Source organism: Candoia aspera, chromosome 14, assembly GCF_035149785.1.
Source record: "Candoia aspera isolate rCanAsp1 chromosome 14, rCanAsp1.hap2, whole genome shotgun sequence".
Classification (NCBI taxonomy): domain Eukaryota; kingdom Metazoa; phylum Chordata; class Lepidosauria; order Squamata; family Boidae; genus Candoia; species Candoia aspera.
Genome location: NC_086166.1, coordinates 6,711,001 through 6,738,240, shown reverse-complemented (window position 1 = coordinate 6,738,240; position 27,240 = coordinate 6,711,001). Strand labels below are relative to the sequence as shown.

At 45.0% G+C, this 27,240-nt stretch overlaps 2 protein-coding genes across 2 annotated transcripts in view; one reads left to right on the top strand and one right to left on the bottom strand.

Moving 5' to 3' along the window:
- The window catches only part of POLR3E (RNA polymerase III subunit E), a 32,040-nt gene extending 20,672 nt beyond the window's left edge, over nt 1–11,368 (top strand). The window contains exons 18-21 of the mRNA XM_063314737.1: nt 370–857; nt 5,715–5,792; nt 6,563–6,688; nt 10,962–11,368. Of these exons, the coding sequence (XP_063170807.1) occupies nt 370–857; nt 5,715–5,792; nt 6,563–6,688; nt 10,962–11,027 (758 nt within the window). The 3' untranslated portion in view covers nt 11,028–11,368. The remainder of the gene's footprint in view (nt 1–369; nt 858–5,714; nt 5,793–6,562; nt 6,689–10,961) is intronic.
- Nucleotides 11,369–14,530: 3,162 nt separating this feature from the next.
- On the bottom strand, nt 14,531–24,158 carry CDR2 (cerebellar degeneration related protein 2). Its single transcript, XM_063314853.1, has 5 exons — nt 24,026–24,158; nt 18,808–18,920; nt 16,839–16,987; nt 15,933–16,097; nt 14,531–15,610 (listed from the first exon to the last, which is right to left on the bottom strand). Exons 1-5 carry the CDS (start codon nt 24,102–24,104, stop codon nt 14,737–14,739), a joined length of 1,380 nt encoding a protein of 459 aa, XP_063170923.1. The 5' UTR covers nt 24,105–24,158; the 3' UTR covers nt 14,531–14,736.
- Nucleotides 24,159–27,240: the final 3,082 nt, after the last annotated feature.

Below are 27,240 nucleotides of genomic sequence, written 5' to 3'. Positions count from 1 at the left end.
TACCATTACAAATGTCAAAAAAGACAATCTTACTCGGCTACAAGTGACCACCACCACCCACAAATGTCAGTCCGACAAGGTAGAGCAGGCCGAGAAACCAATGCCATAGTTTAACAGCTATAGTAATAGAATCTTTCAAGCCTGAATGTGCTTCCTCTCCCTCACTTTATCTTCGTGTGGACTAGGAAGGGGCTTGTCTGAGGTGTTTTCTCAAGTTATTTTCTGGGCCTGGGCTCAAGCCCCTCTTATCTGCCATTGGCTGAGTAGCATCTCTCCCTCCTATCCTTCACGGCTATGCCTTCCACACTAGATGGAACAGATTTCTTCCTGTCATCTTGGTCCAAATTAACCCTGCTCTCTTTTCCATAGCTGCTCCAGTGCTCACTTCTGGAGAACAGAGGGTCAACCTGGCCTGGACCAAACTCAACCAGAGCTACAGCCAGCTGGAGCAGGACTACCGAAAACGGAAAGCAGGGAGCCGGTTGGACGAGTCTCCTCACGAGATGGACCTTCTTGGAGTCCGTATCAAGGAGGAACCGGTGAGCGATGAGGAACCAATGGAGACCTCTGTCCCCGACAGCCTCAATAATGGACTGGTCAACGGGATCCATTTGGAAGATAGCCTGGACTCCTTCAATGGCCAGGTGCCGGTCCCAGAGAGGGTCACCGAGGAACTGCGATCTTTTGTGGGGGCGACATTTAAGAAACAGTATGTCCTGACTCTGAACGAGCTTAAACGATTATTTAACCTTCATCTGGCTAGTTTACCTCCTGGGAATCTTTTGTTTAGTGGGATTTCGGACAAGATGTTGCAAGACATGGTGTTAGACATAGGCTGCAAGCAAATCATGGTGCCTGTAAGTGGATTTCTTCTCTTCTTGTGTTGTTATTTTTAGCATCTGGATGCGAGTGAATCTTCTGATGCAGGGATAAAGAAGTGTCTCCAGGTTGAAGGCCTCTTGGGGGGGTTGGCTGTCTCTCAGAGATAATATCTCCCCACCCCATTAAGCGGGTCAAGTCAAAGAAACGAATGGTACGAGGATAAAACTGCATTTCATTCCATTGTTTTAAATGCAGATACAGTCAGTTCAATACAGTTAACAACTGCACGCTGGGTTTTAGTAACATTGTTTACTTTCATATTAAAAACTACAAAACAGTGGCATCTTTTGGAAGGACTATGGGACCCCAAGGGTCTGGCTGTGGCCCCAGAGTTCAGGTTAATGACTGTAATGGCGTATGAGAAACACTTTGGGAGACAGGGTGAAGAGGGTGGGAGAAATGTACTTTCAGACTTGCAAGAGTCTATTAATGTAGACTTATAATAAAATTGAATTAGTTCATCTGGTTGCATTTCCTATCTGGTCTCTGGCTGACATGAATCTTGCAAGTCTGAAAGTACAATCCTCCCCCATCTCCTTTACAGCCTGAGAAACTAGGGAGGGTCCCTTCTGAGCCTCTTGCTCCTTCCATTGTGCAGCTGTGGGCTGTGCCCTCTCTTACCTGACCATTCCCTAGGCAGCATCTCTTCGCCCCTTCTCCCAAGGTCTTTCTCACATACCATTACAATGATGTTAGGTCTAGTTAATGTCTGTTGAACCTGTCTAAGAGTGGGATCAGGACATTTCAAGCTGCCCATTGGTTTACCTGCTGTGATGTCAGAAAGGTGCCCCTTTGGGCTTGATGGCTGGTAAAAAGCCAAACATTAAGAACCTCTGTGGTTTATTTATTTATATTTCAAATTTCCATCACCGCCCATCTCCCCAGTTGTCTTCAAAACTGACCATGGTGTAGTTCAACAGCCTCTTTATTTTTTCCTTAAATGGGTTTGTGGTTGAGTTACAGAGAATGCAAGGTTTTAGGAGGGATTGGTTGGATTAAAACTAGGTCCTCCAAAGTTGTCAGTATCAACCCCCAAGGGTCGATGGGATGATCCCTTATTACTGTTGTCATCATTAATATTCACGGTACTATTAGTTAAAGTAGCATTTATTAAATTATTTTCTTACAATGCATGTTTGGGGGTCAATGAACAATCTAAAACTTCATGAAAGGGTCGATGAGCTGAAGAGTTTGGGGAACCCTGGATTAAAATGAGCTCTCCCAGCATCAGAGTTTAGCATGTTGGGGAACACAGCCCTGTTGCCTTTGTGGGTGTTGATAAGGATTTTTGAGGTCTCATCATGATCAGGGCTGTTCCCCATTATGGTATGGGTGGCCCAGGAATGATAGAGTCTTCTTTGTATCAAATCCACCCTGAAGATAGAAAACTAATACTTCTGGGGATAGATGTTCTCCTTGACATGCCATGGTTTCTAAATGTGGTGTATCAGTATTTATACCTGTAAGCCTGTCATCTGAGATCCACCCAACTTTGGAAGCGTTCAGAGGATTAAACTTCTGAAAAAGATGACTAATAATAAGCTGAGTTGCTCAGCTCATTCCATGAGGCCTCTGTTCTTGGAATTTCCTGGGGCCATTTTGTTGGCAAGGAAGAAAGGCAGTAGCCACAGTTGGTTGTGTGGCTGCTGGACAGACGGGGTGTGAACTGTAACAGGACCTGGGCAAAGTAAACAGGAATCAACTTTTAGGGCAGTGGTATGCCAGAAGTGAATACATTTTTGTTGCGAGTCACAGCTTTGAAGCATGTGTTTTATGACATGGGGAATGTTTTCTTCTGTTCCCTGTGCCTTGGATTACAATAATGCTCTTCACGCTTGTTTGCAAGGTCCGTCTGCAGTTACAAATATCCTAGAAAAAACAAATCTGTGCCAAGCAATCCAGAAACAGGATTTTCTGCTTCTCCGGCTTCTCATCTTGCAGGGTCTGATTATGCATGCCGGGCTGTTGGCAAACTAAGCCATGATTAGGGCGAAGAACTCAGATGGGCTGACTAGCATGTATAATGAACAACAAGGTGCTCCATATTTAAGTCTGCAAACTTGCTTAAAAATCTTCAGCTTGCTGGCTGGCTCAGGCTGATGGCAAACTATTGTCTGTCAGTTGGTGGTGTTCTGCAGCAAACTATGGTTGCGTTGAAATAGTTTGTTCGCTGAGTTCAGATGTAGTTGGAAACATGAAAAGCTTTGGATTTTCAAGCAAACCACTGACTTGTTAAGCGATTTCTTTCAGTATGTTTATGAGAATAATTCAGGTTCTCAAAGCATGGTTTATTTCAGAATAGGTCTCGCAATAGTTTGGTGGAGCATATGATTTGTTGAAATGAAAAAATGAAAGCCTCCAATCTCTTCTTCCCTTCATTAGGAAAAAAAAGTACATTTCTGAAGTGTTCTATTGCAGGAAGCCATGGTTTGTAACCTAAATCAAGCCAAGAAAGGCTGTTGGATCGTTCTATGTTTAGCATACCTCACAGGGTTGCGGGTGTGGGGGAAGAAATGGGAGGTTGTGTGTTCTCTATACCTCCTTGAGCTTAATGAAAGATAGAATATAAATATTAGAATAACTAATAAATACTACATATTGGTTGTTTGATGTTGGTTGGTTGGTTGGTTGAACTGAATTGAAAGAGCATATCCCCCATTTTGACTTCTAGGTCATCCAACAAGTAGGGCCTTTTAAACAGGAGCAGACGACCTGTGGTTTCTGGGACCCTTCTTGTTTTTTAATGACACACAGATCCTTCTGTGATTATTTTTGCTGAATGCTGGAGTATGGTTTTCCATCATTTCAAAGGGAGAAATCCAGAGGAAAAGAGGGATGTGGTCTGTAAAATGGGCATAAGGAACCCCTAGTCCCGCCCACTCTGGGGTAGCCCTGCCCACTTTGCATCCTCTGACCCGCCCCTTCTGCAGACAAGCCAGCACAAAGTTTGCCCTGGCTTGCTCCCCGTCTTGCTTTCTAAAACTTGCTGAGATCTCAGTTTATAGCCGGCCTGCAAAACTCTACAGTTGAAGGTGGTGTGTTTAAAGTAACTTCAGAAATTGTGCTTCCTGTGAAAACAGGCAGTATTTGACTCAGAAATCTGTTTTTTTTTGGTTTTTTGCTAGCTCCCTGTTAATGGAGAACAATTTAACTTGCTCTTTGCCCAGAAACTAACTTCAGATATTTCAAGCACACAAACGGCTGGTTTGGCATGGTTGTGTAAGCAATGGTTGGGGTTTTTTCTACCCTGGTTTGAGGAGGACAACTTGGTGAATAAAATTGAGCATTTGAGGAATCGCAGTCCACCTCCTTTTGAGCTGGGATGTGAGATTCAGCATACGGTCCTTGAATTTGGAGGATGCCTTGTTAAAATCCAGTTGGGTGGCCGCGTTCCAGATGGAATCATAACCTCCTGACTTGATTTTTTTTTTAAGATTTTTTTATCCAGCCTTTATTATTTTGATAAATAACTCAAGGTGGCAAACATACCTAATAGTCCTTCCTCCTCCTATTTTCCCCACAACAACCCTGTGAGATGAGTTGGGCTGAGAGGGAGGGACTGGCCCAGGGTCACCCAGCTGGCTTTCTTGCCCAAGGCAGGACTAGAACTCTCCTGCCACGCCTGATTGGCTCTTGGGCTGAGAGGGAGGGACTGGCCCAGAGTCACCCAGCTGGATTTCTTGCCCAAGGCGGGACTAGAACTCTCCTGCCACGCCTGATTGGCTCTTGGGCTGAGAGGGAGGGACTGGCCCAGGGTCACCCAGCTGGCTTTCTTGCCCAAGGTGGGACTAGAACTCTCCTGCCACGCCTGATTGGCTCTTGGGCTGAGAGGGAGGGACTGGCCCAAGGTCGCCCAGCCAGCTTTCAAGCTTAAGGTGGGACTAGAACTCTCCTGCCACGCCTGATTGGCTCTTGGGCTGAGAGGGAGGGACTGGCCCAAGGTCGCCCAGCCGGCTTTCAAGCTTAAGGCGGAACTGGAACTCACAGTCTCCTGGTTTCTAGCCTGGTGCCTTCACCACTAGACCAAACTTGCTCATTTCCCAGTTAATAGTTAACCGTTAACTGATTTCCCAGTTAAGAGTAGCAAGTCCCAATTAGTAGCAAAAACTGTTCTGTCTCTGGCTTACATTGGGAAGGAAGGCTTAGGGAACATTGGAACCCATCCAGGCAAATCTTGACATTTCCCCAAAATTACACCTTCTGTACAACCTCAGTATTTTTACGGACTCTTCTCTTGCTAAGAATTTGGATTTTGCCTGTAGCAGACCCAAACCTAGATTGCAAAGTTTGCATTCTCCCCCGGGCTGCTCCAGATGGAGACAAAATCCAAATGCTCTTCCTTGTTCCTTCCTCTACAGGTAGTCCTGGACTTACAACCATTCATTTAGTGACTGTTTGAAGTTACAAAGGTGCTGAAAAAAGTGACCTGTGACTGGTCCTCGCACTTACGACTGTTGCAGTGTCCCTGCGGTCACATGATCACTTACGACTGTTGCAGTGTCCCTGCGGTCACATGATCAAAATTCAGGCACTTGGCAACTGCCATGCATTTGTGACAGTTGCAGTGTCCCAGGGTCATGTGATCGCCATTTGTGACCTTCCCAGCCAGCTTCCGACAAAGTCGATGGGGGAAACCAGGTTTGCTTAACAACCGCAGTGATTCGCTTAACAACCTTGGCAAAAAAATGTAAAATTGGGCATGACTCACAAACAACCACCTCACTTTGCAACAGAAGTTCAGGTCCCAATTGCGGTCATAAGTCGAGGACCGCCTGTATGTGCGTTGTTAGTCCTGCCAATCCAGTAATCGTGAACTTGCCTTCTGTTTTCAGTTTCCCCCACAGACGACAGCGTTGCCGGATGAGCAGAAAGTGTTTGCGCTTTGGGAAGCTGGCGATGTTTATGACCAGGTAGGCAACAAACAGACGCGGTGGCGCTGCGGGTTAAACCGCTGAGCTGCTAAGCTTGCTGATCGGAAGGTCGGCGGTTCGAATCTGCCTGACGGGGTGAGCTCCCGTTGCTAGTCCCAGCTCCTGCCAACCTGGCAGTTCGAAAACATGCCAATGTGAGTAGATTAATAGGCACCGCTTCGGCGGGCAGGTAACGGCATTCCGTGTAGTCATGCCGGCCACATGACCACGGAAGTGTCTGCAGACAAACGCCGACTCTTCGGCTTTGAAACGGAGATGAGCACCACCCCCTAGAGTTGGACACGACTGGACTTAATGTCAAGGGAAACCTTTACCTTTACTAGGCAACGAAATGGGGAAATATTGTCACAGTAGGAGTCGGATGCTCCACAGCCAAAGGGAGGTTTCGTGAAGCTCTGTCTTTCCTTGGGTGTGCAGAGTAGCCATGCAATCCCAGGAAAACATCTTTGACTGACAGAGCTGCCAAAAAAATTGGGAAGGCTATTAGGGCACAGAAGTGGGGCAGGCGTATTACATGCAGCCTGGTGTTTGCACACCCGTGATGCTGGGTGTTCAAACTTGCGGTTTTATTTTTCTGGGATTCCTTCAGATCTTGGCTGATTAAGCAGAGACCTGGGCATCCCAATTCAGGCAAAATTAACAAGTAAGTTCAGCAAATGAAACCAATGGCACTTTATGCCAACCCAGGCTTGATATCTCCCATGCCTACTTGACCTTCTTCTTCTTGCCGTTCCTACCCTCTCCTCAAGCACCGGCAGATTTTGCTTGAAATCTTTTCCAAGAACTACCGTGTGCGTCGAAACGTCATCCAGAATCGGTTGGCCCGGGAATATGGCGAGGATCTAGACAAGCAGGAAGTGGATAAAGTTTTGAAGGTAAAGCTTGGCATGTTTAAAGCCGCCTTAAAGTGCTGGGCTCTGCTTAACTGTTGATTTGATTATGTGCCATCAAGGCATGGTTGACTCCTAGCGACCACCTAGTTTTTCTCCATGATGATCTGTCCCCAGCTTGGTCCTTCAGGTCTCCCAATGGTGCCCCCGTCACCACTGTAACTGAGTCCTTCCACCTTGTGGATAGTCATCCTCTTCTCTTTCCGGCTTTCCCAAAATTAGACCCGTTTCCAGAGGTCTTTGCATAATGTGTAGGACAATTTGAGCCTGGTCGTTGGGCGTCTTGAATGAGAATCTGGGTTGATTTGCTGGATGGTCCATTTGTTCATTTCCTTGGCTGTCCACAGTATTCTCAAGAGTCTTCAGAAACACCAGCTACCCTTCCTATCCTGCTTCTTCAAAGTCCACCTGTTGAACTCTACTTACGTGTTATTCACCATATATTTAATTATGAATTATTTACCATTGGGAACGTACGTCGCTTTGGCTCTCGAGCTGGAAAGGCAGAGAGGACATAGCTGTGTATGTGTTACGAGCATGAGGAAGTCCTTGTTGACCTGTCTCCTGGGCAGATGTCCCACAAGGGAACCAAACAGTCCTTGAGCTACAGCCTTCGTGCTCTTTAGTTGGGAAGGGGAGTTACAGCCTTGCAGCTCCAGAAAGGGTTGTGGATGATGGGTCTAAAATGACCCGCAAGCTGTTTCCCAAGGCTTACTGGACATGCAGTGAGCCTTAAGCGTGAGCCTTTATCCGGAGGGGGCAGTGATATCCCAGTGCATCCTAACGTCATTGCACAAATATGTAAGTCGCGTGACTCGAATCTGGGTGTGATGCCATAATGGCTTCTGCTAATGGCTGAAGAACCTAACGTTTAGTTTTAGTTCACAGGAATGTAACAGAGAGCTACCTAATGCAAAGAACACAGCACTCCTTCTGTTTTGGATGCAAAATTTAATCTTTGTGAGAACCTGTGCGTGCCTGCCCATCTCCTTATAATGCTGAACTAAACAACGGGTGTGCGTTTAGCGTTACGATTCCATGACTTTGCCCAAGGAAGATTCTCACAGGATGCCGCCTTTTAAGTCCATCTGTTCCCCTGATTCCCTTGCGTAACAGACTGCCAGTTTACCTGAAGCACTGAGAGCGTTTAATTAAAATTTATCAGTATTTACTTGGTTAAGCAACTCAGGAGCAGGGAAGGAAGATGACGCTTGAGGCCTGGATTGCAGCCCTGAAAAGCATTGATGGCCCCAGTTGGTGTTCTCTAGGTTGACCTAACTCACGGGGTCATGGCGTGAGCCTGCTGTCAACAGGTTTTTAGGGGTACAGAAACAGGATGGCACGTGAAAACCATCTCCCCGCCCCCTTGTAGTCTTGCCTCTCTGCCAAATAACAGAAGGATGGTGGAAAAAGAAGAGGAGGGAGCGATTGATGGAATACAGGTAGTCCTCGCTTAACAACCATTCATTTAGTGACAGTTCAGACTTGTGACGGTGCTGAAGAAAACGACATATGACCGGTCCTCACGCTTACGACCATCACAGCGTTCCTTCTGTTCACATGATCACGATCTGGGTGCTTGGCAACCAGTTCATATTTATGACTATCACAGCATCCCAGGGTCACCTGATCACCATTTTCCACCTTCATGGCCGGCTTTTGGCAAGCAAAATCAATGGGGAACCATGTGATTCGCTTAACGACTGCCGCAAAAAAAGGTCATGAAATCAGGTCGGATTTGCTCAATGACCGCTTCACTTAGCAACCAAATTCCGGTCCCAATTGTGGTCGTTAAGCGAGGACTACCTGTAGTTTGTTCAGGGCATGGCTGACTCTGAATAGGAATGTTTTTATTAATTTTTTATTTATACTTTAAATTTAGTCACCGCCCATCTCACTCAAGGAGTGACTCTGGGCGGTTTACAATAAAAACAAGAATAAATAATCATTAAAATACAATAAAACAGTATTTTTACATAAAAGTATAATAGAAGACAGCCACCTGAAGATGCTCCTGTAAATTAAGATTTTTTTAATACCTCTAACCAACCCCAGGGTTGGTTGCCCCTCCTCACACCCCACGTGAGATGGCCGAGCCAGGTCTTCACCCCTTTCCTGAAGGCCAGCAGAGTGGCCAGCCTCACCTCTGGGGGAAGAGTGTTCCACAGGGCGGGGGCCACGGCAAAGAAGGGTCTCTTCCTGGGCCCCGCCATTCTTTCATGGACGGGGTCCGCAGCATGCCCTCTCTGCCTAACCGGGTGGGATGGGTTGATGTCATGGGGATGAGATGGTCCCTCAGGTAACCTGGCACCATGCCATGTAGGGCTTTAAAGGTGATAACCAACACCTTGAATTGGACCCGGAAGCAACACTGAACTGGCACCCAATGTGGGTCCCGCAGAAAAGGTGCTACATGCGCCATCCTTGGGGCACCCAAGACTGCTCACGCAGCCGCATTCTGAACCAGCTGTAGCTTCCGGATACTCTTCAAGGGTAGCCCCATGTAGAGCGCATTGCAGTAGTCTATCCAGGAGATGACCAGGGCATGAGTGACCGGTTTGTCCTTCTGATCTGAACGCTGTTCAGATGCAAAAAGAAAAGTCTGAATGATTTCGGGTGGGGGGATGTGGAAGAGTAACAACAGAGCCCAGATGGCTGGTGAGATTGAAAGCAGCACACGTGTTCCCTGTTTGCTTTAATCTGTAGGCAGGGTGCTAATTATTTAATCGCAGCAATTAGCAGCTTTGTGCTTGCGGGGAGAACCCTAATTACGCTTCCAGGCAGGTATGGTGCTAGAAACGCTCTGTGTTTTCAGTCTTTTTTCGGAGGTGGGAAATGATGTCAAATTGGCTCCCCTTTGAACGATGCTTTGCAGTCTCTGAGGATCCCTGAGTACCGGTAATTGGCTTGGCAGCACCAAGAGATTTTTTTTTCTGCTCCAGCGATAGCTGCTAAATTAATGTTCCTCCCGAATCACATGGATTTGTCCCAGTCAATCTGGGGTGGGGAGAAGAGATAAGCTAGGTGGGGGGGGTTAGGGGGGGGGGGTTAGCTTGCATAACCCAGAAGATTCAGAAAAATGGGATTGGATAATTCGTGGCGTGGTGCGCTGTGGGAACCCAGGCCTTGTCTTAGCAACGGTGTGACCCAACTCATTGCGTGAAGCTATTTTTTGTTTATGTCACCATCGTAGTTGAGTTTGGTGTGTTGCAAAAGCCGACTGAGAACGTCCTTAAGCACTGTGCACCTTAAATAAGTGGGTTTTGTTTGACCCCAAAAGCGAGTGTCACCAACACAGGCCTCTTACCTTGAATTGCTCTATACACCTGTCTTTGCTTCTCAAGAGCAAGCGTCTAGCCCTGTTGCACCATGATCCTATTCACTGGTCCGACCTCCTGTCCTGGACGCAACAAGTGTACACCTCGATCTTCGCCCTTGAGACTTGGGTCTGAAGATGAGCTGGAAGGCTGGATCTTCTCCTTGTCCCCTTCCGCCGCCACAGCACAATTGCGTTGGGCCTTAGAATACCACATGGGTGCTACAAATCTCCGAGAGAGAGATGATTGCTGGTTGTCCTAACCGTTGCAGCCCAGATGTGGTGGCCCTTCAGCAGAAGCTCTCTGCCACATTATCATCAACACTGTTCAGCAGCATCCCACCAAGGTCTTCCAGGGAGCGTCCTTTCTCAGCCCTCCCTGGAGATGTTGGAATTGAACCTTGGTTCTTCAGCATGCAAAGGAAATCCTTGGGCTTTGAACCATGACCCCTCTTCACTACAGCAAGAGCCCAGACTTACTCCTCTTCCAAGCTTGGAGCTGGTGGTTAACCCAGCAACTGCCTGAGTTTTGGAATTACCCTGGACCAGTGCTTCTCAACCTCAGCAACTTTAAGAGGGGTGGACTTCAACATGCTGGCTGGGGGAATTCTGGGGGTTGAGGTCCACCCCTCCTAAAATTGCTGAGGTTGAGAAACTGCGCTAGTGCTTTTGTAAGAACCAGGTCAATTCTAATGATGGCTGTGTTGTGGAAGCATTTGTAGGCCAGGACCTACCTTCCTTAAAGGTTGGGCACTGTATAATTTGCAGTGGAAGCCATGCGTTAAATGTGTAGTATTTTTGACAAATCATAAATGCTAGCTGGGTTCAGCTGTGCTTTCCTCTCCCCCAGCCACAGTAGGCAATTAAGGGCAAGCTTGCTCGGTAAGGCTAGCTTGGCAGATTGAAACCAAGCTGTCTGACCAGCTTCTTCCTTTCCTGCAGGATTGCTGTGTAAGTCAAGGAGGGATGTGGTACCTGAAAGGGACAGTTCAACAGCCAACATCTTGACCATGGGAGTGGCCTTAATTTGCATCAGGTTTAACACCAGGATGGACAAAGAGAAACCAGATGGGGTAGGAAGAGCACCCCTCCTTTTCTCTCCTTTGCAACAGAGCTCAAACCCCTCCCAGCCCTGCGGATGGAAGACGTGCCCAAGGTGGCCTGGCTATTTGCAACGGCGTCCAAACCACCGTTCTTGAAAGGATGGGGGAGGGAATGGATCTTTATGTATGCCTAGATTAATTTGGATTCTTACAAGAACAATCCTTATAGCGGCTGAACTATTGCAGATCATGATCTAATGGTTTATTTTATAATTAATGCCAATAAATTGCAAGTTTCCATGAGGAGATCCAGGTTTTAATGCTACACATGCGCTCTCTCCTGATTACTGGGCAGTCTTCCAGGTTTCTTTGGGTGACTGTGTTCGCCCCTCAGAAGGCATGGCGTATTTTGACTCCGTTCCAAATTACATAATGAGGCAGTATCCAGCCCAAACTGCTGAGGTGCCTTTAAAGAGAAGGACCCCATTCCCTTTTCAAAGATAGCCTTTTTCAGATTTAACAATGCAGAGGATGTCTTGACTGCAGTTAAACCCACTCCCGTTTTTATTCTGCAACTAAGCGGCTGGAAGTCTTGCATTTGCACAGGTTTGGCAGAAAGATATTTCAATTAAACCGGCGCAGGGAGTGAAAATGTTGGCGCTTCAGCCAGGAAACTTGGGGAATCAGGCACCCCCTTAACCTGTTTCGCAGGTTGAAGTGGAACATTAGTGCTGTGCATCCTGAAGCGTTTGGAGGACGATGGAAACTATAGATAAGTCTTTAAAAAGTGTGAGGGTTTGAAGCAGCCCTTTTCCAACCTGATACTTGCATGATGGAACTATAATGCCCAGGATATGTGGCCATATTTATTGGACACAATAAAATCTAGGCAACAAATTTACATAGGATTGAGACATTAATGTGTCTGTTTGCATATATGTCATCAGCTACTGCCTTTTCTTAGGACACCAGCTTTAAAACCAAAACCACATTCTAGACTTTTGATTTGATTTACAGCCTGCTGCAATCACAGGTAAACCACATGCCTCCTTGGGTAGGTTTAAAATGCATGGAACCGTAATAGTCGTAATAATTCATCAAAAACAAACACCAAGCATTGGGCAATCGCATAACAAACACCCCCTCCCAGAAACACTATCCCATCTTTCCACTCCAAAGATCTGCTGAAAACAGTCAAAACTTAATAGCTTCGCAGAACACGGTAAGTATGGAAGACAACCCAATCTCCAGGCGCATCTTACTCCAAGGAAGGAGGGCAGTAATAAAAGACCTGCTTCCAGTGTCCCTGTAGATGCCATGACCCCAGGAAGCCCACTCTTGGATTTTATTGGAGAGGTGGAGGCTACCAAGGTGGTGCCAACCCACGAAAGACCTTCAAGAAGACAATCAGCACCTGGAAGTCAACTAATAATCCGCGGGTTATCCAACTAGTATTCGTAACTACTTGAGCCACTGTGTTCTGAGGTCAACTGCAGCATCCAGATGCACTTCAAGAAAAGCCCCACATGGAGGGCACTGCAGTAGTCCAAACAAGAGGAGACCAAAGCATGAGTGACTGTAAGCAAGATCCAAGAAAGGTAAGTGGTACAACACCTACTCGTTGAACAGGAGTTGTGAGTGCAGAAGGACTCCCCCCTTAATATACTACACCCTTTAATATACTACACTATATTATATTTTAATAAACTATACTACAGGTATCTTCTCTTAATGGTCACAATTTGGACTAGAATTTTGGTGGCTAAGTGAAGCAGTCGTTAAATGAATCACCCAATTTTACAACCTTTTGTGGTTGTTAAGTGAACCATGTGGTCATTAAGCAAATCACGTTCCCCACTGATTTTGCTTGCCAGAAGCTGGCTGGGAAGGTTGAAAATGGTGACCACGTGATGCTGTGACAGTCATAAATGCGAACCAGTTGCCAAGCACCCAAACTATGATCCCATGACCACGGGGTCACTGTGACGGTTATAAGTGTAAGGACAGGTTGTAAGTTGGTTTTTTAGCACCATTGTAAGTCCAAACTGTCACTAAATGAATGGTTGTTAAGCAAGGACTACCTGATCAGCAATATTGCTACACCCTTCTATTGCTATCTTCCTTTGTATGAAGTCAGAGGCACATAAATACATTCACCCAATACCAGCACAAACTGAATTGCAGAAAGGATTTATTCGCTCTTTGCAAAACATTCATAATACCATACCACTCGTAAATTTAAATAAGCCACATGGCAGAGTGAGTTTCCACTTGAAATCTGTTAATTCAAGCAGAACAAGCTACCCTCATTTTGTTGCGGTAGGTAAGGCAGAAGAGTTTGCAATAGCAGCCAAGAGTTTAAAGCTGCAGTTAGTTTTTTTCCAGGCAGCTCAAGTTCATCTTTTTAAACCAGGAATGCAATATGGACAGATCCCTTTTCTTTGGGAAAACAAGTCACCTTTTGTAATGCCACTTAACCACGTACGTATTCATCTGTATTTTGAAAGAACTATTGGGGAAGTTGTTTCATACTCTGTAATTTTAAAAAAGAACTAAGGGAAGGGACTTACTTTTAAATTCTCAACTTTCGTTCCCAGGAGGTTCTTCTGACAAAAGCTTAAAGTAAATGCTTGCTCTAAAAACTACAAAGAGTTCTTGGACTTTACAATAGGATGTTACTGTCAGGAGGCGGCTCAGAATGGTATCATCCGTATTATAACTTCATAATTTGGCCCTTTCTACAGTACATAGAGCGCATTTGCTACAATGATGGTGGGTGACTCTAGAGGAGGAATGAATGGCAGGTTGTTTAAGCTCCCCCAGTTCTTACCAACTTGGGTTTAAACTGGCTATGTGATAGACCATTCTCAGAAAATCAGATCCTTGAAGACAGGCTGAAAGGCTTTAAGTTAAGGTGAAACTGGGGCCTATGTGCAACAGCCTCTATTATTTTAATTTTGCTCCATCTTAATCAGTTTGCTTTTTACGTGGGTACTGTTTTGAAGTATTCAATCTTCAAATGCAGTGGTAGGTTGCGACACACCACCAGGACCTTTGTCAGCCAAATTATACATATGCCTAGATTTCTCCAATCCTGGAATTTTTATTTTATTTTTTTAATGAGCGGCCAGACTGGATTTTCAGATAAGACAATGCCATCCCAGCCTGTCAAATACTGGCAGATCTGTAAAATTCCCGGGCTTAAGGAATGTAGTAGTGCACAATGTTTAATGGTTGGCTGGCAGTTATATATGACCATGGCACGCTACCAAAGAATTTCTGTGCTGTGGTTTGCAACACCAGGAAGAATCTAAGCTCAGGAGAGCTGTCATTCTGTAAAGTAACCTTCTGCGTGTTTCTCATTTCTACAACACGTCAGGCTTTTTGAGCCGAATGAGGATTGTTAATTGAACCGCGTAACAGAATTAATTCGCAAATTAGTTGTCAGGAGCTCACCCTCTGGGAGAACTTGGTTCATGGTGAGATGGAACCAACAGGATTCCAACTGCACGTAACTAATCATATGGATCCAACCTGTTCTATGGAAAATCAGGCAACCTGCTCCCTGGACAAATACAGCCATGCTACACCCTGTTTCCTAAGGAACATTAGAAGGGTTACTTCTTGAAAAAGATTTTATTTTTTTTTTAGCCCCGCCATTATGCCAATACACTTCAAGGACGTTGAGAAGAGAAAGACTTATATTTTGCCCGGTGTTCATCTATTTCCTTTTTGGTTTTCTTGATGCAACTAAAGATTTCCTTGAAGAGAAGTTTATATTCGGGTGGAGTGCTGGAAGAGAAGCTGGCTGAATCCACGTTTGGGGAAGCAGGCTCCTTAAGACGGGCCTCCGGGGATACGCTCCCTCCAGTTACATCTTTGGAATACTGTTTTGAGGTCTGCACAGCCTTGTGGTCCAACAGCTCTTTGTCCATTTGACACTTCTGCAGCAGCTCTTCATACTTGACCTTCAAGGCGTTATATTGGGCATCAACCTCGTTCAACAGGGAAATGCCCCGTTGCTTCACGGCCTCTGCCCGCCTGATGCAGGTCTCTTCGTGGCCCTTGAACAGGTCCTCCCCTGCAGCGCTGCTAAGCAAGTTCTCGCTGCTGCTTCTTTTGAGTGCCCTTTTCTCAAGTTCAGGAACGATGAAGGACATTCCATCCAAAGGCCTTTGGCTGAGTTCCCTTTCTACGGGGTCTTTAGGAGAAATGAAAAAAGAGTCTGGGGCAAGTGGTTCCACCCCATTCACACCTGTGTTTCCAGAATGAAAGAGCTGCTTCATTTCAGCTACTTCTACCTCGAGCTCCTCCACTCTCGCCCGGTACAGATTGACATCCACCAGCTGTTGCTCAAGATCGGTGTTTTCTTTGAGTAGAAAGCCATACTCTTCCTCCATAGACAATCTCTTTTCTTTTTCCAAGTTGAGCTGGGTTTGCAAGAGAGTCACTGCCTTCTTCAAATTCTGGTTTTCCTCTTCTACAGGACTTAGCTGACTATCCATAGAAATAATCTTTTCTGCAAAGATATGGTCATATACAAAATACCTAGGCATACACAGAAAGAGAATAAAAATCCTTAGTTTGCATTGCCCAATAAATCTTGCTCCCACAGCATATGAAAACATCAATCCCATGGATACATCGCATCGGGAAGAGATCACCCAAAAGTGGAAGACTTGGGTGTATTTATCAACACCTAGAATATTAGGTAAGATTTTAAGTGTCCGTTTTCAATCAAAGCAGGCCACGGCATCCTTCTTCTAAGAAAAAGGACCGTAGGGAACTTTTGGCTGGAATATGGCATATGAACAATACTAATTTTCAATGTTCACCCCTACATTTGTTGCTTTGTGAGTTTGCCACTTACTTGCGAAGATCATACAGTTCCTTCAGGCATGGAAAACTCTGGACAGATTTTGGCTGCTCGGGTCTTTCACAATTCACGTGGCCTTGCCCAGAGTCCTTCAGGTCTTCCACCTGCCTCTGCAGGTCATCAATCTGAATCTGGAGGTTCTCAATCGTCTCCGTGAGACTGAAAGAAATTTTAGAAGGCACATAAACCAGGGTGTGCAGATAACCAATCAGGTATCTGAGGCAATTGCACTTGCTCAACATACAGTTTGATGTTCTGACTCGGACCTCCATCTCCTACAGGCACCAGGAGATAAAGTTAACAAAAGCGGTCCTGGGAAAATCACATCCCCTTGCTCAAGAGAAAGATGCTTTTTAAAAAAAATCAGGTTCCAGACCGGAAGATTCAGAAGAACTGGCACCAAAGCAAGCATGGTACACGCACATCCCCTCATCTCCCAGTTGAATTAACTTTTGGGAGCAGGTATGGCAGAAGCAAAAGTCAACATGGGTCTGGTAACCCCTTTTCCAACCAACTTTATAAAATTTGCCATAAAATTGATCAAAAGCAGAACACTTTGAGAGCTGCAGCTGGTGAATCTGATGGATTCATCATTGCATTACTACCTGATGAATCCTTCATCATGCGTCTGATGAAATAGGCTACAGTTCACGAAAGCTTAGGTCTTTGAATGCAATCTGTTAGTCAGAAAAGGGGCTACCAGATTCCTCCTGATTTTCTGGGGGTAGAGAAAAGGAGTTGCGTGGAAAGAAAAGGAAGCAAGCACGCCTACAATCCATTCCACCACTCAATATACTGCTTAGATAGATCCTCTGATAAAATTGGACAGGGTACACGATGAGTCCATTTATAATAACCTAGTAGGTAACAGGAATCGTGTTGCAACAGCCAACTTATTACCTTCCTATTTTTTGCTGAGAAGACCTACTATCAGCAACCAGTTTTTGATTAGCATCTTCCAGTTCTCTAGCAGTAATGTCAAGCTGCTCATAGACCTTGGCGTGCTGATCATTCATCTGACGCAGAAAATCCACCTGCTTTGTCAGATACTGCAAAATAAAACGGGAACGTGTATTAAACCACCAGCTTCAGAACTGACAAACTAGGAGCAACTTTCGTTTTTTCAAACGTGCAGAGCTGTCCAATTTTAGAACATGCTATGGGAAAACTGCATACTGAAGGAGAAGAAATTGAGGTCAGGATCGAAAACGAAGGAACTACGAACGCATAGTCAAGGAGGTTTGGAGGTGTTAGTGCCAAACACTATTTCTCCCCCCTTTTGCTTCCTGTAAATAATTTTAGAAATGACATTTTATGAGATGGTTTGAGCCCAATGGTCAAAAATCCTTTGGGCCTGCCAGTCACTTCTTAAGTCCAGAATGGGCAGCATGTAGTCATTCTTGAAATTCAACCCTAGTTGACCAATGATAGGAATTGCAGTTAACAGCAGTTGGGAAGCATTTCCAGTGCTTGCTTTAGAATACAACTGAAGTGTTTATTTCCCCAATAACTGCTGATATAGCCCAGGACATGATCTTAAAGAAATGTGCGTGAATCATAAGAAACAGCAATACAACGTCACACCGTTGGTTAGTCAATGTGCGTTCTGCATCAACCCTTGGAAAGTCGAGTTTTTCAGGGAGAATCTCTTATATTCCCAAAATATTCCTGCTTGATTGAAATCTGTATGAAACGCTCAGCAGGGATCCTCTTAATTCCCCAAATCCTCCTTTTTAAAGTTGTAAAAACAGCTTTCAAAACTCCTTGACCTCAGATTTGCTGATGTAAGAATGCTAATCTTTCCATTTTTAAGCTGCTTGTCTGCAGGGGCACCTTAGTATCAAACAATGGATTTCTATTCCAGTTTCTCTTACTGAAAACTGAACAACAGTTAGCCTCTCAAGAGTGCCATTAGTATGTTGTGCTAATAGTTTTACTAGCTAGAAAGTTTTCAAGTGCCAAGAGGCGGCCGAAACAAGTTATTAAACTCTACAGCTCTTTTTCAACAAACCGTCTATATAGGTTTCAATCATTCTTACATGTAGCCTGTTAATTAGGTAATGAAAGCTTCCGTGTTCCAATCCTTACCCGACTTAAAAGCCTGATAGGTTTCCAGTTTAAGAAGCAGGATTACCTCTTATCTAAGATCACCATCCTCAACCTGATTCCTCTGTGGGAATCAGGGATTACCACCTGTTGCCATTTATAGCTACTTAGTGATCGGCAAAGGGATTAGACAAAGCTAGAACTGGCATTATTTCAAAGGCAACATTCACACAGCACCTATAATTTGGTTACTGATTTAATTCCTTTCCTGATTTAATTCATTTTCTGAGGTCACAGAACAAACTGAACCATAAAGGCCTCCAACTGCATTCATACAACGTAGTAAGCCACAGAAATCCAACTGCGATATAACTTAACAGGTTAATTTGTACTCCCCTGAAAAGAAATGGAAGATGTTCCTAATGAAGAATTTCTAATGAAAAGGCCCTCGTGAGTTCACCCATTAGCAAGACAAATCTGTGCTGAAAAAGGTTGGCTTTAATCTATGCTGCAGTTTGCATGCAGGAATAATGCCTGAGGTCTACATCAGCATGCAGCTGTTTGCCTTTCAGTGCAAGAAGGGGCGTGCACCCATGGGCTGGACTTATAAACCCACTACAGGCAAGATCATTCAACACGCTAAGTTGAAGGGAAACCACATGGCAACTGAATGCAGTGGGTTGACCCAGCTGTTTGTTGCACCCTATGACTCTTGGTGCAATCCTGGTTTGTTGGCCTCCCGACCCACATCTCTACATCAGAACAGCAAACATGCAGCCTGAAGTGGTATATAATCCCATTTTATAGGACAGTGTTCAGTCACCTCTATTTCCTGCACTTGCTCCTGGTTGGTGGAATACATCTGCTGCAGAGAGGTTTCCAACTCCGTGTTTCGGTCCAAAAGTGTCTTTCCGAGCTCAGCAGCCAGATGAAGATCTGCAACAAATTGTGGATATGCTTTCTTTAATGCAGTCACCACCACCTTATTTTAAGTACTGTACAAGCATTAAAAAAGGTCAAGTATAATTTTATGCCGTAGTAACAAATGGCTGTGAGAGCTGGACCATAAGGAAGGCTGAGCGAAGGAAGATCGATGCTTTTGAACTGTGGTGTTGGAGGAAAATTCTGAGAGTGCCTTGGACTGCAAGGAGATCAAACCAGTCCATCCTCCAGGAAATAAAGCCAGACTGCTCACTTGAGGGAATGATATTAAAGGCAAAACTGAAATACTTTGGCCACATAATGAGAAGACGCTGATGCTAGGGAGAGTGGAGGGCAAAAGGAAGAGGGGCCGACCAAGGGCAAGGTGGATGGATGATATTCTAGAGGTGACGGACTCGTCCCTGGGGGAGCTGGGGGTGTTGACGACCAAGAGGAAGCTCTGGCATGGGCTGGTCCATGAAGTCACGAAGAGTCGGAAGCGACTGAACAAATAACATAATTTTTGGAGGAATGAACACTCGCTTCTTAAAGATTTCAGAATCTCTACTTTTTTTATCTGATAGCTTTAGTATCCAAAGCTTAATCTATGTTTCTTGTTTTGCCCTCCAGCGTTTCCTCAATGAAATGTAAGAGGTGCAGAGTTAGTAAAGTCCTTTCAGGATAGATTTTGAAAGCAGATGCATCAGATATTCTATTTTTCACCCAATTTCTGTAGTATTCAATTAACCAAACCACAATGATGTAGAACTGGCAGCCACAAAGGAAAGAAAGGAATAAGATAAATTTTTACTCTCCGTGGCTGGCTCCTTAAAAAGCAGGGTTTCAAAACACTGCTTTTGTTCCCTGCCTAAATGTTTGGTGTAGATCTATAATGATGGCTTGGTACCAGAGAATGTAAGGTATTTTTAAACAGGCCAACTTTGTTGGTATTAAGTTTGTACAAGTTTCATCATGCAAAGAACTGGCAGACTCCAAAAACTTTGCTAAGTATCCAAGGCTTAGGAGCTTAAAGCCTCTCCCATTAACTGTGTAACACGCACAAAGACGTTCACTGTGAACAATATTTGTGTTCTGGCTTTAAGAATTTACAGATCTTCACACTGCTGATCTGTGAAGAAATGCGTTCAAGAGGTGGTGATGTTGACAAACAGTACGATAGAATGACAATCTCTTGCAGAACTAATCACCCCAAAACAGCTGTAGCACCTCAGCACATCCCTTGTACTTAATTTTATGTGCTGTGTTTGCTCTGTAAGTCTGTTTTGGTGAAACTTGAAAAACTTTTTACACCTGAAGTAGACCTTTGGGAAAGAACTCATTAGCACTACAGAAACTGTTACAACCTTTACAATTTGGAATAGAGAAATTGTACGTTGACTGGAAACCAAACACAAGTTGTAACACACCTTAAAACATACCAATCCATTGTAATTTTTCTTCCAGCTCTATTGCACTTAGCAGTGTAAAAAGATTGCCGGAAACATGTTTGGGATTCATAAAATGTCAGGGAACCCAAACTGCTTCTCCCTATGTCAAATTCTCTTTTTAGGTCACTGTAAACTATGTTTCTTGACCTCAAAACTACTACAAAACTATCAATGCTTTTTGCAAAACGTCTAAGCTAGGATTTGCCATGATCTTCTCTAACAATCTGCAGAATTGCCATGAATACAGTTGGTGCCACGCTTGGTGACATTTGACCGTGCTTAATAGTTCAAAGTCCACTCATTAGTGCAATAATAACTTCCACGCTATTATATTCTATTACCTATAGCAGGCAACGAAGTCTACAAGTAACAAAGCAATACTTCCTTGTATCATATTATCCACGTAAGGACTCCTTCATTAGATGGCTTTCTCCAGCTTGATTCTCCTCCAGATGTATTAGACTTGGAAGTCCCTTCGATCCACTTCTACTACTTCAAGACCAGTCCCCAAAATATACTATAGTCTGAAATTGTGTATCACTCACAACTTGTACTAAAGTCTGCACAACCTATTTCAGACACAGAACAGATATGTGAAGCATTTCCCACAGGGAATATTGAAGATAAATGAACTGCACCTATTAGTATTTTCATCTGGAACATATCAGCTTTAAGGCAAATAGTTTAATTGAAGGTACTCGGTGAAATTATATGTTAGTCTTAAGTGGATAACTAGAAAAAGAATTCATCCTCATGTTGTTACGATGTCTGCCGCTTGCAAGTCACATATACGGCAAAACGGTTTCAACGCTAAGCAAGACAAGATTAATATTCAGCAAGAAATTCTTCTGAAATTTAAAACACATTCAGAAATATGCCTTCCTTTCTTCTTTCACTATTGCATGGAGAATAATCAGTTTGGCCACTTAGTGCCCTTTTCAATAGCTTATAAAGCCATAATATAAGAACCTAGGGTATGGAAAATCATAAATGCCACAGTCCAACGTTAAACTGCATTAACAGTATGAAATGAAGAGTCCAAAGTTGGGAGTACAAGAAAAGAAAATAGGTTGCAGTGTTAAGTGCTGTGAAGGAAAAAGCGTGCATGGTTGTTGATAGATTTCCACTTCTTAGGCAATATAATCTGCTAACTGAAGGTGCCATTCAGATGTTGCAACCGATGCAAGATTTCTAACTGGCAATTTTAAGCAACCCAATAGTCCAAATGGTTTAGTATGAAGTTAATTTGTTTTTTAAAAAATTAAAACTGACCGCTGGCCTTAAAATGACAGGATGCCACAACAGCTGCAGTTTCATCGCATCTAGAGCCAAGAGGTTACGTAGAGAATAAAAATCTTGATGTGAATGCGTGTCTCTGATTTACATCAAATAAATACAGCCAGGAAGTGGGAAAAGTTTGAGCCTATTTGAAGAAAGTGCTCTAGGTGAAGCATTTCACAACTCCCCCTTAAACGATGTATTATCTCAAATTAAAGCAAGGCATTTTAAATTACAGGCTTTTAAAAATGATCCAAGTGAAGAAGAGATGTTTTCACATCAGCTGTATACCCTTGAAGGAGAGGGCAAGCCTCAGAATATTTCCCTGGATATTCTTACAACTCCCAAAAGTAAACTAGGCAACAGACATCTGATAATAAGGCAAAGTAATTCTTGCCCCTTAAACAGAACTAAGTACAGAGCAGAGCAGACACTACTTTGTAAAAAAACACTTATCTTCTGCATCTGTGCACAATCTGCTTTTGAACTTCACACCCAATTCCCGTTTCTCCTGTACATGCACCATCAGAGCAACTTGCCAATTTTATGGCACATCCAAACGGTCATAGTGGTCCATTCCCCCCACCCCACCCCTTTGGAAAGCTCTAGAGTAAATTCCCCCAAATCCAGCTGATAATTATGAGACAACCCTACTTTTAAATTTTAAAACAGCAGTAAGATTTTGTTTCAATTTTTCTGCATTGCTTATTTGCCAATTAACCTAAAATTGGATACCCACCCCAAACTCAAAGCCAGCTCTCCTTACATACCTGTGCGGACATCCAGAAAGCTTAAGTTCACTCACCCGTAGTTTTCCAGAAGCCTAGCCTTCTTTTGGAAACCATATTTCGCAGCATTTAGTCCTATTTCTCCCAAGCAAGGATTACTGCTGTGGTGGAACTCAGGATTTGGTTTCCAAATAAAACATGGCAAGGAATTGGGCTTAACCATCTTTAATTGCATTTTAAAGTCTTTCCATGTGCTTTTGAGGAACTGTGCCTTCCAGGGCTGTGTTTTTCAACCCCAGCAACTTTTAAGATGGGTGGACTTCAGCTCCCAGAATTGAGAGTTGAAGTCCACCCACCTTAAAAGCTGCTGAGGTTGAGAACCACAGCTCTAGGGTCTTCTGTCCACATTATGCCTTGCAAAGCCTATTTCTTCTGCAAGCTCTCTCTATTCTTCCCCAGCCCACCCTCCTCCCCTTTCGCGCTTCTCCACCAAATTCACATTAATCACTTCTCCCTCAAGGGTTTCCAGCTACGCCCCTCCTCTGTTCATTGTCATCTTTCTCTCTTGCCCCCCCCCCCAGCCACTCTCCTTTGGAGGTAGCTCTTTCCGGGTCCACGTTCCCCTTTTGTCCAGGGCGAAATGCCTTTTTCCAAAGCAGAGGAGCCCCTTGGCTTCCTTTTGCTCTGCTGGGAAATCCCTGTGGGTCTGCAAACAGCTGAGCAGGCAGTAGGGTGGAGGAACAAAGCCGGGCCAGAGGGATGCAGAAGAGCTGAATTGCAAGGAGGGAAGCGAAGCAGGCAAGGATGGATAGGGAATAGTCCAGCTGGGGATGATGGGACTCTTTGCAGCAGAAAGGCAGGAGAGCTGGAAAAGGCTGGCGGGCAGAATTAACCAGCCAAAGACGATGGAGGAGAGAGAAGCAAAAGGAAAGGACGGGGAATTAATTCTAGGGAAGGGGAATCAGCCGGGAGTAAGAAGAGCAGGGAGGACGGTCCATACAGGTGAGCGGCCAGAATTAGACAAAGCCATTGTCCTAAGGATGGAGGGAGAGAAACGCCCCCCTTAAGGAGGCGAAGGGGTGACACCTGGCAGTTCCGACCTGCTGCCTTGCAGATGCGCCGCGCTGCAGCTGCCTACCCCAGCCCAGCTGGGGAGGATGGGGATTGGAGTACAGGGGGAGACAGGGAACGCTCTGCAGCTGTAGGGCACCCCGGGCAGGGGAGGAAGGGGGAGTCCAGCCTTCCCCTCCCCTCCGGGCTCGGCTGGCCTTAGGGGGAGCTGCGGGCCCTCCCGTCCAGCCTGGGGTGATGGGAGCGGGTTCCCTCGGCCGGAGGAGGGCGCCGGGTTGGCCGCGGATGATGGGGAGCCTCCCCCGGAGGATAACAGGGATAATAGGCCTTGAATTTCCCCCACCCCAGCCCAAGAGGACATTGGCTAGAAGGTGGGGCTGCGCCGGCTGGGGATAATGGGGAGTGTAATCCACGCCTTGAGCTCAGCACGGAGAGGAGATGGGTGGGGCGGAGGATAATAGGAGCTGGAGTCCCCCCTCAGCCACAAAGAGGATGTTGGCTAGGGGCTGCGTCGGCTGGGGATAATGGGGAGTGTAGTCCAAGGCTTGCGCTCAGCGAGCAGAGGAGGAAGGGCGAAGTCCCCCCGCCCGCTCACCTTGCTGCAGGTCCTGCTGGTCGTACCAAGGCTCATCCTCGCGGATCTCAAACTCCTCCACCAGGCTGTCGGTGAGCATCGTACCGCCACGGCCGCCGCTCGGCTGCGCGCCGCCTTAAAAGCCGCTCCCGAGCGCCTCCGGACTCACCCGAAGGCCCCGCCCCTCCCCGGCGGCGAAGGGGGCGGGCGCAAGCGGGCGAGCGAGCGCCGGAGAGGCAACGTGGCAAAGACGCCGGCCGCGATTCAAAACCAGGAACCCATGCCGGCAGCAGCCAATAGCGCTCTTCCTTCGGCGGGCGCCCGTGGCCGCTCCGACCAATGGTGCGCGGGGTGCTCGCGCGCTGGCCAATGACGACCGAGCCGCGGGGGTGGACCTCGGCGGCCAAGGCCTGCGTTGCCCGAAGCCGGAGTGCGGGTCAGTGCGGCCTCGCGCTGGAGGGCGGGAGGGGGCGGCCGCTGTCGCTAGGCGTCGCGAGGGGCTGGTTGCCAGGGGGAATGGATGGCGCCCCGGCGAGAGCGGGCCGTGCGGGGTCCCCTCGCCTAGACAGAAGTTCCGCTGAGCACGGAGTTGACACGGGCAGGGTTGCCGTGGGGATGGTTACGGGAGAGGCGGAGGAAGTCGGTGGGGTGGTCCGGGGGCAGGAGTTAGACCCCCTGATAAGCGGGTGGAGGGGCGATGGAGGTCCTGACTGGCAGCCAACGGTGGTACAAAAGGAAAAGGTCCTGCTGGTAATATAAATAAAATCAATTATTATTAATTAAAATAGAATAAAATACCGTTCCTCTGAACGGTGCCACTGAAGCCTGTTGGGAGTTTTCATTGCAAGAATATGAATCCTGCCTACCTCGGCAGGGTTCAGTAAATGCAGCGTTGTGCCCTATGAAAATAATCACAATAATAGCCATTTTAATCAGAGTGGGCTTCTGCATTTCTATCCACCGCTCTGCTGCGACTTGAGCTTCCTGTGGCCTTCCCCAGAGCACCCCTGAAGGGCACTAGGAACTTTTCTGGCAGAAACTCTTTCCCGGCTAAAAATCTAATTCTTGTTTCTTCATGTTTCTCAAAGTGTGGTCTGAGGACCCCCGGGGGTCCCCCGAGACCCTCTCAGGGCTCTGTGAAATCAAAATTATTTGCCAGCCTCTGTTGAAAAAGAATACCATATTAAAATCCCATCCAACAATCTCCAGCCGCAGCAGCAGCAGTGAGTGCATCAATTTTGATTTTTGATACAGTAAATATTGATAAATATAAACCATATAAACAAAAGCTCTTCTGGGGTCCTCCATAATTTTTAACAGTGGGAAGGAGTCCTGAGAGAAAAAAGTTTAAGAAACGTTACATTATCTTTTGGAATAGGCTTTAGTCCACAAAAGTTTTCCCAGTCATAAATATTTAAGGCTTTTAAAAGTGTGGGCATGGGCCGATATTGAAAAATGGTTATTCCTGTTGGCTGGTTACAGCGAGAATCCAAATTCATTTTGTGTAGCACTTTGGAGACAGAAGAATTATTGTTATCCTGTGCTTTATGCAGAGACTTATTAACTTGCTTCCTTGTTACATATTTAAATGTGGGGCTGCCTTTTTTTTTCAGTATCAAAGGGGGCATTTGTTTTTCAAAACATGAAGCAAGCCTATGGTTCTGTAAAAGTCTTGGCTTGATTGGACAAGGCACTATGAATATATATATATATGAAACTATATGAGACAAAGTACACAGGAATGCCATATAATAGATGTTACTGTGCTAGGAGCCAAGGTGTGGGATCAGACAAGGAGTGGGAGGTGGACCTCACGCACACAAACCCCTGAGTCCTGTTAAGTATTCTGTGTGTTGCATGCCATTCATTCTTACCCTAGGAATCAGTTGCATCAACCTCAGGATGCCTTTGGAATTAAATAAAGGGCAGCGCTGCCCTCTGATTAACAGATTTTAGCTTGCTTTTGGAACGTATTGTACAAATGGGTGGATTAAATATCTCCGTTTTGAAGGGATTTCTAAGTCGGTAGTTCTGTTGAATTGCGGTTTTTCTGTGTGTGTTTTGGGCTATATTTTGTTTTGGTTTATTAAAATTTAAATATTTTTTAAAAAGAGAAATTTGGGTGAAAGGGAGGGGCAGCCTCTTTTGTGCTCCTTCTGTATTATCTCAGTTGGAAAGCAAAAGCTGCCCTTTATTTGTTCGTGATCCGAGAAGGCCACGCTCTTATTTTCTGCGTTAAATCTGTCCAATTGCTAAGCTCTCTTGCTAGGCATGGATAAAGGTAGGTGAGAAAACGTTGCCCTCTAGTGGGTCATGTGAACTATATTCTAATTAAAGGAAGATTTATATTCTCTGTCAACATCTACCTTTGTTCAAGCAAAGTGTTGGGCTTTTACTGGCTATTAGCCAGCATAATTTAATCCATGGTTTTATGTGCTAGTTGAGGATGAAAAGTCCTGATCTGTAACATATTCAAATTCTGCCATATATTAAAATCTAATGAAATAGGATTAACACCATCTTATTTTTGCGTTTTTAAATGTATTTATTCAAATTTATATAGTCACCCATCTTTTGCTCTTTTCATTACTATCTTCACCTATATTGGGCCAACATCCAACATATTCATGCTTGCTCTTTTTCATTATTATACATGCAAATAATAACTAAATCCTTTCCAAACTTATTCATTACAAAATTATGGTTAATATATAGCACAGTCCATCTGAAAATATTAATTCCTTTCTCACAGAGAAAGGAATACATCTGTACAGCTGATAGTCACAAATTAATTTTTAAAAATTTCAGCACAATACATTAGATAAAACATTTTTTCACTCATAAACTCATCAGATTAACCACATCAAACCATCCTGTTTCGAATTACCAGCCTGTAACATACTTACCATCTGATGCAGCTCTTTCATTATTTTACAAAGTTTGCTGATGAATACAGGCCCAAAAGCATAAAATTGTCACTTTGGTCTGATATGAATTAACCTTTTTATTGTTACTCAAGAGCAATGTTTCTGTAATAATTTTGTTCCAATACAAAAATTGTCCAGTAATGTTTTATGCATTATAGCAGTGTTTCTCAACTGTTGCAAGTTTAAGATGTGTGGACTTCAACTCCCAGAATTCCCTAGCCAGCAAGGCTGGCTGAGGAATTCTGGGAGTTGAAGTCCACACATCTTAAATGTTGCTAAGGTTGAGAAACATGGTGTTACAGTGTCATG

What these genes read in the sequence shown, in the direction of transcription:
- CDR2 (XM_063314853.1), bottom strand. Translation starts at nt 24,104, where the DNA reads ATGCTCACCGACAGCCTGGTGGAGGAGTTTGAGATCCGCGAGGATGAG. An exon ending in TCTCAGCAAAAAATAGGAAG is followed by an intron (nt 16,098 to 16,838) that starts GTAATAAGTTGG and finishes AATTTCTTTCAG; the next exon opens with TCTCACGGAGACGATTGAGA. An exon ending in GAACTGTATGATCTTCGCAA is followed by an intron (nt 15,611 to 15,932) that starts GTAAGTGGCAAA and finishes GTGTATGCCTAG; the next exon opens with GTATTTTGTATATGACCATA.